The sequence below is a fragment of the Calidris pugnax genome, unplaced genomic scaffold (assembly GCF_001431845.1).
Source record: "Calidris pugnax isolate Ruff unplaced genomic scaffold, ASM143184v1 scaffold44, whole genome shotgun sequence".
NCBI lineage: Eukaryota > Metazoa > Chordata > Aves > Charadriiformes > Scolopacidae > Calidris > Calidris pugnax.
The window spans coordinates 15,795,870-15,810,170 of NW_015094506.1; the positions used below are offsets into that span (position 1 = coordinate 15,795,870).

The 14,301-nt window shown below is 34.0% G+C and overlaps 1 protein-coding gene across 11 annotated transcripts in view; it reads left to right on the plus strand.

Annotated features, from left to right (window-relative positions):
- PPFIA2 (protein tyrosine phosphatase, receptor type, f polypeptide (PTPRF), interacting protein (liprin), alpha 2) overlaps positions 1–14,301 on the plus strand; it is a 326,824-nt gene that overhangs the window by 239,384 nt on the left and 73,139 nt on the right. For all 11 annotated transcript variants that reach the window (XM_014963902.1, XM_014963903.1, XM_014963904.1 and 8 more), the window contains one exon: positions 5,584–5,700. In XM_014963902.1, coding sequence (XP_014819388.1) covers positions 5,584–5,700 — 117 coding nt within the window. The remainder of the gene's footprint in view (positions 1–5,583; positions 5,701–14,301) is intronic.

A 14,301-nucleotide genomic window follows, 5' to 3' on the forward strand; every position in this document is an offset into this window, starting at 1 on the left:
AAATCCTTTACTGAGTATGGTTTTAAATACAATTTAAATAGCAAAAAACATTAAAGAGAAAATCAACAGAGAAATTGATTATGCAACTATTTTAAAAATTAGAATGGAATTTTATTTAGCCTACATTGAGACCATATACTTTTGAAAACATATAAGTAATTTCAAGATTTTCAGCTCAGTTATTGTAATTCTGCCTTAAGTCACCAGGTAAAACAGGATGCTGAATGCTGAAACTTAGCATTTAGAGTATGTGATATACATTGATAGTAACAACAGCTTCCCCCTGAGGATGTCGGAACAATTACAGGGGAAGCCTAGTGGCGAGGGCATTGCTTTGTCTGGTCCATAACTGGCCAATATTCTGTGTTTCACCCCAATTCTTACCAGGCAGCACCACCAGCAATTATCTCAGACTTCCAAACCCTGAGTCTGCCTGAGTTGCAATTACACAATCATTCTTTCTGTTAAAAGTTATCATTCTTCCTTCCTGGAGTTGTCAGATGTCAGGATGCTACTTATGGACCAAATATCACCATGATTCATAACACAAAAAAGAATGCATTTAGTTCCTTTCCACCAACACCAAACACAGGGCAAAAAACAGCCAAAATGTCATACATCTCTGAAAAAAACCATAAGGGGCTGAAGCGTGCTGGTGCTTTGAGTGTACTGCTCCTAGAAAATCTAATAAAAGCTTCCCCATTGATGCCCAAGATATGTGTACAGTGGTAAAGAGAGAAGACAAGTTCTGATATAATTTTCAAATAATATCAGACTGCACAGATCAAGTGCATAACTAAAAAATGGATCTAGAGTAGGCAACTGTTAATAAAAAGGTGCAATAATTTGTAGTTCATTTTCATTGCTGTTATAGGTGAGTATATTAAGTACTCATAGTAAAGTTAATTACCTGAAGCCTGAAACTATAGTGAGGTAACGAATGGCCACTCAAACAACTGGAAGTAGAGAAGTGATTAAGTTTCAGCAGCAGAGGTACCCAGTCACTTGGGATTTTGTATGTTTAGAAATTTATTCTGTTCTCACATCTCTCAAATAATTTTAAAATAATTATTTTGTAAAATACCCAAAGTAAACATAGAGAAAATGCTTTTCCTGTTTCGTTTTGTGTCTTGTGAGAGACTTAGCACTGTGAATAAATCTGTTGCACCTTCATGTACAGTTTGTGTGTTCCAGTTTACTTCTATTTTGTCGAGTTAACTTAGTTCAAATGTTGCCATTTTTTGTGTGCTGATTTGTCCATTCCTTTTTGGTTATTCTTCAAAGTTTGGTAGTTTTTTGCAACTACAATGTGAATCTTTTATTTCTTTCATTTGTATATCGTAGTGTCCTACTATGGAAAGTAATCAGACTGTTTCCTTTGCTAAAAAGATGGAATTTATTCTGTTGCTTACTGATTTATAGTCTTGTGTAATCTTTATTCATTATTAAATTGTCTTATTACATTGTCCTTTTCACCAGCGTGACTGATGGGTATGGTTCTGTAACACCAGGTACTTCTTTGGATCAGTTCTGACTTATGTACTGATATTCTGTTCTATGCTGTATTTTAATACGTGAAATGAATATTCTCTTAACACCCGTATCCAGATTATTTTTTCAGATTATCATTTTCAAGTGTACAGTCATGAGATGTAGATTTGGTCATTTATGGAAACAAAGACCAGTTGTAACTTTGAATCTGAACTGTTGAATACTAACTTCATATAAAGCATGTGATTCAGTGATGTCTATAGATAATGCTAAGGTTTAAGGTAATAAATTCTGCTAAGGTTTTAGAGGGAATTTATGTGGGTAATATAGTAGGGATATTTGTCATATTGTAATTCAAAAAGCTGGGCTTTAGGAAAGTTGAAAATATTTTAGAGTTGAGACAAAAAGGTAGAAGTTGTGTAAGAATACATTCAGAATGACTATGACAGAATGGGGCTTTAGAAGTTGTGTCATTTGTTTTTAAGTATCTTTGAAATCCAGAAAACAGATTTCAAATCATTTAAAGTTTCAATGTTACAAAATTGTCCCTTGTCAGTCATAAAAAGTGGCTACAAAAGTGAGAAGAATTTTAAAGATCAACATGCTTGTTAGAAGAGAACAAGCTAAAGGAATCTTTCTTTATTGTATTTTCATGGGCTTAAGCCACAAAAGGTAGAAAGGTTCAACTCGAAATAATACTCTAAATTTTATTCTTCTTAAATTCACAACCAATACTCCATTTTTCTCAATCAAAACCCAACTTATCAGTTCAGCTGACTTAGTTTGGCAAACGACCCAAATTTAGATTTGCGAGAGGAATCTATCTTTAGACTTCACTTTGGAGACAGTAGCATCTCTGCAATTTTATGCTCACTTTAGATTAGAGCCATGTTGAAATACATTGCTGTGGTCCAGGTCAAATCTTGACAAGTGTGTTAAATAGGAAAATAATGCCTGTGAAAGCAAAAGGAATCTAGTCATGTTACCCTGTACTTTTTCAAAAGAGAACTTAACATGAAAACAATTAAGATTTTAACCTTAGAGGGTTAAATAGTATGTAGGTACTTGGAAAGCTCTCTGTAAACGTGTTTTGTGGTAGATAAGTTGGATATCATAAACATAAAAGCATCAATATAAGAAATAGGCATTTCTGAAAAGTAATATTACTGTTTTATCTATGTTGAACACTCAGTTTCTTACGTAGATCTGTGCTATTATCACTCTCTGCTTTTGTTAATGATCATTAAAATTTAAGAAGATTTGGTGGCTACCTAGGAAAAAATTGAGAGTCATCTGTGTCTTCACTTGTTTCATCATTGTCATCCATTCAGCTGTGTTTTGGCTACCCATGTAGAAAGTTACACAAATTGTTCAGTGATTAAATTAGCACATTTTCAAATAATTTACACATTATTGAAAGTTAAATAAGAAATAAGTAATAATCAAGAGTCTGATAGTAATTAAAACCCTTTTGTTTCAACAAACTGAAAATTTTAAAAATCATGTTTATTTGTAAGACACAGGAGAGTTTCCATGTTTCCTTGAGTTTTAATTCTGCCTTAATTTATTCTTTAAATCCAGAAGAGAGAACAAGTATGAAAGAAAGTTAGCCATGTAATTCTTCACAACTTAGATCTGTTATCTGATGACTACCCTAGAGTTCAAACTTTTAAGACATGCCAGACTTCAAATTCCTTCGTGCTGTTTCTGTCTACAGTAACTCTGCATTCATTACAGTAATAAAAGCAATGAAACAATAAGCTTTCACAGTGATGGATTTTTGGCAAAGAAATTGCTCCCAAACATTCAAAAATCAAGTGAATCCCCCAAAATAATGGTACAGGATATTGTATTCTTTTATTAGTCTTTCATGTTCAAGGGATAATTAAATGTTATTTATTTATTTACTTACTTATTTAGAAGGTGGTGATCCTGAGCTGTCTAAAGACCAGCAGAGGTTAAGAACAAATAAACTATTGTGGAATATGGGATGAAATGATAAATTTTTATAGTAGTGTTTATACAATATTCTTATTGAGCTAAAGGGTGATTAAGGATTTGCATTAGACAGAGATGATAATTCAAAACGAAGGCAGAGTGGAATCTGCATTTTAATTAATCAATGAAATATTATCATATGAAAATCCAAATCTGTTGTTGGCTGCCACTTAATATACCCTGTGATTTTACATTTATTTCTCATGATGTGTAATTACTGTCCATAAATCATAGTTTTATAATATATACATTTAAACATCTCCCTTAATCTACCTGAAAGTAACTTTTAATTCTAATCAATGACTAATCTTGCTTGATGGGCACCATAATTTCTGTAGTTCTATTTGAGAACTATTGGAACCGTAAAGTAAAAGACATGAGTGAAGCTATTAAGAAAAAAAAAAAGTTATTATTTTACTGATTTCTGTGAACAAAGGGAGTCTCTGCCAATGAGATCATAAACACCTTTTTCTGTTATTTAAGACAGACCTAATTCTCCTTTTTAAGTGACACATTTTAAAGCTCAGAGTATTTGTACAAATCCCGAAGACACAGATTGTCTCAGACAGTTTTAATTCCCCTTCTTATATTTTCCTGTAATTGCTTTGGATGAAATGTTGCCCTCAAGTCTCAGTCTTGGCACTGAAGTCAGTGGGAGTCACGCAAGTTCTACAAGGGCTGTAACTTGTAATTTAGTGAGCAGTGAACTCATACCACAACTGTTTTCAACATTTATATTAAGGAAGAGTTGTTTAAAGTGGTATGTCCCTGAGATCTCAAATGCTGATCAGAGCTGATTGAAATGGTCTTACAATAAGAACTTAAACAGAAATTTAAAAACCCATTTGAAAAACAAAAATTAACTAAATTATTTGGATCAAAGGAAATACATTTTTAATATTAATTTAAATTAAATTACAATAAATTAAATGTCCCACAAAATCCTGTCTGCTGTACCTGCTTACCAGGTAATACTGCTTTTGTACCCCATGCTTTTGTATTCTAGGAAAGGACAGTGTTTTAGAGTGTTTCTGACTCAGGATTTTTGCAGACACAATACAGTGACAGAAGCCTTTAAATTTCCACCAGCTTTCCAAAAACAGCACCTATACATCCTACCAGTAGTCTACTGTGTTTAATACATAATGTTATCCATTTGTTAAATTATTTATTATATGTGCTCATGAAAGCAGAACAGTACAGGGAGATCTAACCATGCAATTAATAAAAATAAAAAACTTAAATTAGCCAGATGTAAGCCATGTAAAAATATTTTAGGACCTGACTCTCCATCCTGTGCATTGTCTCAGTAAATTACAAAGAGAGAAAGCAGCTTATTTTCCAGTTAGCTGCATAGAATTTTAAATATTACCAGTAAATAAAACAATATTTTTTTAATCCAAGAAAACCCACTTGTATATAAAGTAAACCAGTCAATGAATAGCACAGTAGAGGACTTTTACCTACATGTTGTTCTTAACGAAAACCACTTAAATTTATGTTGCAGTTACTAACAGATGGGAAGGTAACAGAAAGCTAGAACTTCGTTTTACATCACTTGGTTTGGATTTGTAGCTTTTTGGCACTGTTTTCCTATAACACCAGTTTGGCATCTATTGTGTTCTGTATGAAAGAATGAGTCCTATTCCTGCAGTGTTAAGAAATCAATGCCTAACACGTCTTTCATCTTTCAAGCTAAAAAAAAAAAAAAAAGCATCCCAGCAAAAAGTAAGGATAGAAGATAAAACAAGACAATGTTGATTATCCTGTCATTTATTTGTTCCTTGGTATTCTTAATGGCTTTTATTCATTATTAATATGTTTGGTTTTTAAACTTCTATGCATGTACAGGCAGATGGGGCTTTGAGAAACCTGGTCTAGCAGGTGTCCCTGCCAGTGGCAGGCAGGGTTGGAACATGATGATCTTCAAGGTCCCTTCCAACACAAACAATTCCATGATTCTGTAATTTTTTAAATGCTACAAATGGCCAATATAGGATCAAAATGTTAACAGATTTAACAAATTTTCTGCTCAGGTTTTTGTTTTTTTCTGTTTCTTACGTATATTGATCACTTATTTTCTTTCTTTTGCAGATTGTTGCTTTGCGTGAACAAAATGCACACATTCAGAGGAAAATGGTAGCTGGTGAAGGGCCTGCAGAATCAGAGCATATTGAAGGAATGGAGCCTGGGCAAAAGGTTCATGAAAAGGTACAAAATGTTTTCATTGGATCACACAATCAATATGAGGAATGATAAGGTGTTAGATTTTTGTAATGTGAATATTTTACGGGGTGGCCCTTTAGAATATTGTCTGGCTACTGAAACCAGTATCAAAAAATGAGCTTGCTTAAATAGAAAGGAAATGCAAATGGAGAGGTCCTTGCTCTTCAATGGGGTACTGAATTAGTCCTACAGCTTATAACAAACTTTTATTGGAATTTTTTGTGTAATGCTACAATTAAGGATACTGTATCCTGCTGAGTGATCCATTGTACTTCACATACAGAAGAGCAAAGCGTAGTGTCATGTATGTGTGAAAGGGTATATATGCAAAAACTGCTGCCAAAATAGCTATTAAAAGGATGACAGAAACCTAAAAAGTAGAAAAACTTCATTTTTCTCTGTGCTGGCTGTAGATACTCTTCAAATTCATGTCCATGTTCATATAGAGGAAAATGAAGAACATTTTACTTATTGTTCCTTAAATAAGAAATCAGTATATAGAATTTAGGCTAAGTATTTGCTGCGTAAGGCTGAAAGAGTGAAAAAAGGTAGAGAATATCTGATTTAGAAACAAAGTTTTCTTCTAATCCATAGTTTTCCAGATTGATAAAAACCAAGTTGCGTATCTTCCTCTCTTTCTTCACAGTCATTAAATGAAAATGCAAGCATAACATAACATTTGGCAGACAGCTGAAATGAATAGAGCTGCTGCTTGGATCTCTAATTGTGCATTTTTATCTAATGGCATGGGATGAGCAGTGGAATAAATCATACTTATCAAAAATAACACTCATCATTAATTATTTATTTTATAGGCAATCCAATTTACAAGGGTGCACTTGCACTGCAAGCATTAATTTTACATGTTTGCAGTTTATTTTTTGTGTGTATTTTTCTTTGAGTAATCTGTGTGGTTGAGAAACACACAGTAAACAAATACTGTTCAGCTACTTTCCTCTTCCTTGCAAAATCTTAGTCTTTGACACGTGTGAAATTTTGTTAAAACAGTAAACATCCCACTCACTTGTGCTTTTAGATACAACCACCCTGCTTAGCTGAAAATCTCTAATTTTCCATTTTCTTTGCAAGCTGTGGCTTCTGATTTGAGCCATTGGCCTCATCATTTATAAGCAGAACTAAGTGGAAACAAGAGTATCTGTCTTTTAAGAAATCTGCGTATTTAATGAAAGAGGAATGAATGCCAAAGTAACACATTATTGTAGCACAGTATTAAAATTTTATATGAAATGTTTGTAGAATATTATGTTCAGAAAAATTCTGTGCTTCCTTATCAAAACAATTTAAGTTGCTTTTGCTAAGCTCAATTACAGGCTTGTGCTTACTAATTTTTACTTATAGTAATGAAAGCGTACTGGATAGGGAGTTAACAGGAGGCTACAGTGACACCAGATCAACCAGTGTGCTCTAATTTGTATCTTCTGCACTAGCTGCTACCTACCTTGCTGCTACCACCTTAGTGCCCACCATCAATTCTTTCTTATTTTGTGAAGTCCCAGCTTTGTAATATATTTCAGCTTGAGTCCAGACAGACTCTAAGCATACTCCTTCAGCTTCAGCAGTAGGGATTGAGAACAATAAGCTATGAGGTAATGGTTTGCACCCTCTTATAATACAGGAGATTTAAGTTCAGTTTCAGTGAGTCTGAGTAGTTCCTACGTTTTAGGTTTTGACAGTGTGACTGACAGTCACAGCAATTATATAGGTAAAACTTAAGTAGTACTTTCAGAAAGTCACCGTATTAATTGTGCCTATTTTCTTGGACTTCCCAGGAGATACAGACATGGTAAATTCTATGCAGACCTCAAAAGTAGAGCTCGCAGAACAGGTAGTCCCAAACTGGTATAGGTGATTAGAGGATTATTCAGGTAAAAGTTACCTACAGGAGTTACCCAGCATGGCTAACATGGAGAACATGAAGACCGGACTGTTTTCTGAGATTTAGGTGTGCCTAAGTTTAACGTCCATTCTGAAGGTAGAATAACTTCCTGCATATTTAGGAAAAAGATGTCAATGTAGACTTCAGCTCATTTGTAGCATTAATACTGCTGATTACTGTACTTGGGAGAGGGGGCAGGGGGAAGAAAATCTGACTGCATTTCACAGGAACACAGAAGTATTTTGTATTACTTCAATTCTTAGAATAGGTGCTAAAAGAAACGAAATACTTTTAAGCCACTTCCTCTCAAGAGCATTGAAAGAACAGTCCAAGAAATTTTCTGAGCCATTCATTGTCTTTTTCAAAATAACTTGGAAAAATGAGACATCACCGGAGAAGTGAAAAGTTAATGTAATGCCAATAATCAAAAATACATGACCAACGCTGCATTAACAGGTTTATCTACACTGATATAAGCAGAATTATGAAAGAGCTAATAGTGAAAATTAAGAGTTAAAAAAATTTCAGAACATTCCAAGAATGGTAAAATGAGAGTTTATACGTTTTATAGAAAGTAGTTTATGTACATATATTTTTATGAGACAGAAAAATTGGTTCAAAAGGAGATTGTCTTACTTTACCATAAATTAATTTCTATCAAGCAATGGCTTGGTACATAGTAATTATTTTTTTAAAATGAGTTGTAAGGAAAATCAAGCTAGTTAATCTTTAAGAAATAGAAATCTTATTAATGATGACAGGGTGTAATCATAAATGGATCATCAAGTTTAAATGAAACATGTCAAAAGAAAATAATGGTAAAACGGAAGTAAAGTGAAGTATTAGCTATGAATATGTATTACTTCACAAAACAAAGGAAAAATTCTAAGAAAATAAACAATGAATGGCTTTTAGCTATGATATCACAAAATTCCAAACTTTGTAAGCCATCTGCTGTAGGGAAGTAATAACTCTTAGGTTGGAAGTATATGAATTTTCATAAAAATTCATAAATTTAGGTGGTTAATGGGTTGATGTAGAAAAAGATTGTTATATTGTAGTAGACTAAGTAGGAAAAACTTGCTATCCATTCAGATAAGGTTCTACTATAAAATTTCTGTAAGAACAATGGAAATTTAATTGTTCAGTAAAACGGAATGTTTTCAGAAATGCTCATATGCAAATTGGGAAGGACTGAAGTTGCTATAGGAAACATTGAATCTTCTGATGTTTGCATACCTTAAATGTCCACCATTAAAGTATACCCTTCACTTAGAATCATCTCTTTCCTAGATGGTTCAAAATTCATTGCCTATTTCTGGCCCTTATTGGAGACTATTCCTCAGTAAGTTCCATGCCACATCTTTTAATTCAAACAAATAACAAATAATTGCTATAATTCTTCTCAATTTAATGGATTTTTAGCAGAGTTAAATTGGCCTGGGGAATGAATATTTTTATCCTCAAAGATGTGTTCTACGCATAGGCTATTTGCTGCTTGACAAAGCACTTCAGTGTGGATTTCTGTTACACTGAAGACATGAAAGCTAAGCATTTAAGTGCAGTGTAAATCTGGGTGTTTCTCCTTGGAAGCACACTGTTTCTATTTTTAGACTTTATTGCTGACAGTTGTAACCACAACTTGTAAACACTAGTAAATAACAAAGCCTGTTTGTCCCTGTTTGGAGCCTTTCTTTATTTTTAAATATTTCATATGTCACTATGATAAATATAACCTGCTAATAAGGGAACTTTTCCTTATTCTGAGGTCCATAACCGTATCATCAAAACTCATTAACTACTTTTGTGGTTCTACCTACTTTTCCTAACAAGTATACTACCCTGGTCTTACCCATAGAAAGGGCAGTTTTAGCAGCGTGGTTGTTCCCTTCCCCTCAAATAATATACCAGAGTATTTTAGGCACATGCAAACAGCTACTTATACCAGATAGGTAAAACAGTCTGATAGCTGTGGTGCAGCAAAGACCTTTTTCTCCTAAATAAATAATGCTATATTTTATGAGGAACTCAGAGCTGTATATAATTACACATATTAAACAGCTAGGAATGTTTTTTTATATAATATACCTCAGGCAGTCACATTCAGCTTATTTAAGAATTACATTTTTTCTTCTTACTCATTACACTAACATATTCCAATAACTAAAAAAAAATGCTGGTAGTTTATAAATACTAAAACCTGTTAAAACATTGACAACAATTATAGACATTGTATACTCTAGGAGTGAAAGGTATTTTGCCAAAGCAAACACAGTGGGCTAAAATTTTCAGGGTGCACATCAAATACAATTAAAATGGAATAATATAATTAAAATAACAGTTCTCTTTCAGGGCAATCATCAGAATGTGTTCCATTTTTGGACTTGACTATTTTTGGATTTTCTGATCACTTTGTATAGCTAGCGGAGAAATGCAGAACAAAACTTTCAGTTTCAGTTTTTACTTATTAATTTATATCACATGTGCTCCTCAGTTTTGAATGAATAGATTAAAAAAAAAATTCCTTTTAACTGGCAGCAGAGTGAAATGGGAGAGAAAGGAGTGAAAGAAGGACACAGGGAGCCCTTCTCAAAGGCACCAGTTTAAAAGAGGACCTAGTAAGGATTGAACACCAATCATCAAAGGCATGTTTGTAACTTAGGAAAAGTTTGCTGCAGGGACTTTTTGTTTTGCTGTTTACTGAGTGCACTCATAATGCATGATGTATAAAAAATAGTGGGAGACAATATCCTTGCCCCAAGGCAATCACATTCTGAATTAGAGAAATAATACAATTCAGACATAAAATACATTTGATAACCAGTTGATGCATTTGTTTCCAAGCAGCGCAGATATCTTTCTGGCTAATTATCGGTTTCTGGATTAATATTGCTAAAGCTAATTAAAGAAGCATGTGCTGAGAGGGGACTTAATGACGACTGATTGCTTGAGGCATCTGGGGAGAGAAAGAGTTTTTACTGAATGGAAAATGGATAAAAGCTGCACCTGGGATTAGATGTCTTCAGGAATCTCAGGAGATTCTGGGGGAGTATGCAGCATTCTCTCTGAAAGAGTTTAGGCAATTATTTTGTAAATACTGTTCTGCTTGATAGTTTACTATGTCTGCATGAGTATGAGTACTTAAGGCTCAACACTAGCATCGGGATTTTATTATATTGAAAAGCTGCTTCACTTGTGCATTATTTACATGATAAATCAATAGATTTTTTACTAGGTCTTTAATTTTTCAAGAAATCAGCTCTCTGTCTGTTTTCATATAAGTTAAACTGTCTTGCAGTCATAAAAAATTCTCCTTTTTGCCTAATAGAAACACCAATATACTTCTGCATATCAAGCCTATTAAAACTCTTCTTTAAAAGTCTCATTACCTTTGCAAGGGAATTTTACTCTTCAAGCACTGTGCTAGTGGACAGCATTGGCTGACTGACCTTTGCTGGGATGATTTACTGCAAGGACTTGCCAGGCCACTCATTTCTAATGGTGGGCTGGTGAGGCTACTAAGAAAAATGAGTTAGTCAAGGAGAATGAGGATGGGGTTTGCATGCATAATTTGGTTTAGGCAGCTTACTAGCCCTTATAATAATAAAGCAGAAGCTAGTGATTTCTCTCTCCTGTGTAAGATCTCAGAAACCCTAGTAGTGTAAAAGAGAAATAAGCAGCTATTCTCGAAGAAACCAGCAACAACAAGAAAAATGCTCATCCATCAAGTAAACTTTTTTTTTTCCCCTGCCCCACTTTGCAAAGTGAGTAAAGTGTGACAGGTGATTGTAGGCATCAGAAGGAAGAATAACAGCTGAAAGCTGATCAGGAACTGGAGTTATTCCAGACCTTTAAAGCAGTAATAAAAACTGTAGTTTTTGATGGTTTGGTAGAAAGAGCAAGAAAGTGAGGATGTTTGAAGAGAAAAGTGCTGGAGAAGGTAGCTATTTTTACATCAGTATTGGGGTGGGGAAGAAATAGTTCAGTTGAGAGAACATTGGCTTTGATAGTCGATTAGAGGTTTGAGAAAATTCGAAGTAATAAAGAGGAGACCTCTAATGATTATGAGATTACTCCCTGACGCAGACCAAAACATGAAGAGGCATCCAACCACTTAGAAATTACTGTGACAGCTTAGGTGTAATGCTATTATTTTGGACATAGCTTTCCACTTTCTCTTTTGTGTTCTGACTATATGGATGATGATCATATTGCTTTTCCTTGCGTAGTTGTCACTTGTGATTGGGCTGTCACATAGCTATGTATCTGTTTTAAGGTCGTTTACTTTCTCTTAAACCTTTTGCATGAGGCGTTTGAATAGAATAGGGGTGGAAGAACTCTGTAGTAAAAATCATCTTTGGTAACTTGTTACTCATTTATTCTTACATCTAAACCAGCATCAGTAAACACTACTCTTACTTTCATGAAGTCAAGTGACGTATATAATTTAGCTTCCTTTAGTGATCATTTTACTTCCTTTTTAGTATTTCTATACTACAGAATTCAGACAAGTTTATTTGACCTGAGAAATATACTGTATTTCTGCCTCTCCCCTGATGATCTGGGCTTTGTCGCCAGCTTTTCTAAGTTGGAAGAAACATCTCCACCACTACAGAGCTAAAAAAAAACTCTTTCCCTGTGATTTGGGACAGAATTTTCCATTTTTATTGCCTAACTGTTTTAAAAGTTTTTTTAAAAAAAACAACAACCAAACAACAACAAAAAAACCCCAACAAAAATACACCACCTGTTTTTAAAGCTTTTAAGCTCTATATAGCATTTCTTTCTTACTCTCTGTCATGTTGAATTTTCTATATTTGTATTATTTGTAGGAATTATCTTGGTTCAAAGATAGTCTAAACATAATTTAGGTTTTGAAATTGGTACTAATACTGATCATGTTGTATTTCCAAGGTATTTATAAAGTGATTTATACCACTGAAATTCTGTATATTACATATGAAGTACAGGAAAACTTTCATCTCTCAGCTGCCATATCAGCAGTTGACTGACCAGAAGTAAGAGTAGCTCACCAAATATATCCATATTTTATCAAGAAACAGCTGGCACCTGCCTTAATAGAAGATGAAGGGAAGAAGTCTCATAAAATGAAGTGAGTCAGCAATGTTTCTTTAGGTTGAGATGCCATCCTAGAATAACAGGGAATGAAAAAGGGTTATCTTGAAGTCCAGTCACCATAAGCAATAGGATCAGAGGCTTATGTCAAATATGAGGATATGGCATATTTGGAGGCAGGTAACAGTTCCAGTCTCCAATAGCTTTTGCAGCAATGACATTCTGTTATTTAGAAACAATTATGTCCTATTTTTATAGCCTTTTCTAATTATTGTGATTTTTCTGAAAACAATTCCTTGCTGAGACTTAGCTTGTATCCATTGCTTTACTTTATGTGTGTTTTAATCATTGCTTTCCTGTCCAACTTCATACTGGCAAAAAAAGAAAAACCAAAATCCTCTGATTTGGCATGTTATAAGGTTCAGAGAGAACTTGCATAAGCTTATGTTCTCTGCTTGCATATATTTAAAAAGTTTACATGGACAAATGGAGCTTCACATAGCAAATAGAACTCACTAGACGCAGACCTTTGAAAAAACATTTTAATGTTAGATTTTATGTCATCAAAAGAGTGTTTTTAACAGAAGTTTTTGTTTTTTTAAAGGTAACTGAATTCTGACATAACTCTAATGTAACATAGTGTCAAAAGTCTTCTGAGTTATGCTGTTTGCCAAAGGTAGCCAGCCTGACTAACACCAACAGTTGCCTTGAACACTGGGAGGAGAACCTGAGAGAAATTTGTTCAGCATGAGCTCTCAAAAACCACAGTGACAGTATACTGACTTGAGAAGATAGTGAGGACTTCAGTTTTGACAGTAGGGATTTATGGTGCAATTAACTTGCCAATAGTCCTTTAAAAAAGAATTTAGAGTGTCTTAGTAAAGAGTAGACACAAAGCACACGCTTTTAGGGTTTAAAATGAAAACAAACCACAAACGAACCACACACCACTGTTCCTCCAGTGCTTACACCATAAAAATACTAGCTTGTTCTAAGAATTCTAAAAGGCCAGGCTTCTGAATTTTAAGATTATTTTCAATTATTCAAAGGTACCTTGTGGTTAGAGAGAGTTTAATTTAGTCCTCAGCTTATGCACCTGGGCATCATTTGAATCACCTGTGCTCATGCTACCACAAGTCAGAGGCACTGATTAGTTTTCTCAAGTTAACAAATCTTATCTCCACTGCTGGTTGTTCAGAGGTAACCATATGAGGTATTCTTTTTTTCCTTTTCACCACACTCTGAAGTTAAATTCTAGCACAAAATATGTAATTAATTCTGGTTGATAGTATTTAGACCAAACAGATTTGTGTTTTATAACTGGAGAGAAGATATTGCTTGGGGGTGCTTTTTACTGTTCTTGGGATTTGGCTTCGTAAGATTAGGTTCCTGTGTGTATTTTGCCACATACATAGTTGACTGTAAGGTTCTTTCTACAAAATACAATGGAGAAGTAGTTTACAATCAATAACCTGGAACAATTTTACAATTTCTTTGTTAACTGCTGTAGTTCACTCGTGCCTTTACTCTTTTTTTTTTTTTTTTTTTAATTTAAGTGTACCTCCCCCCCCTTTGCCATCAGTATTATTGTTAAGACTTAATTGAAAGTGCAA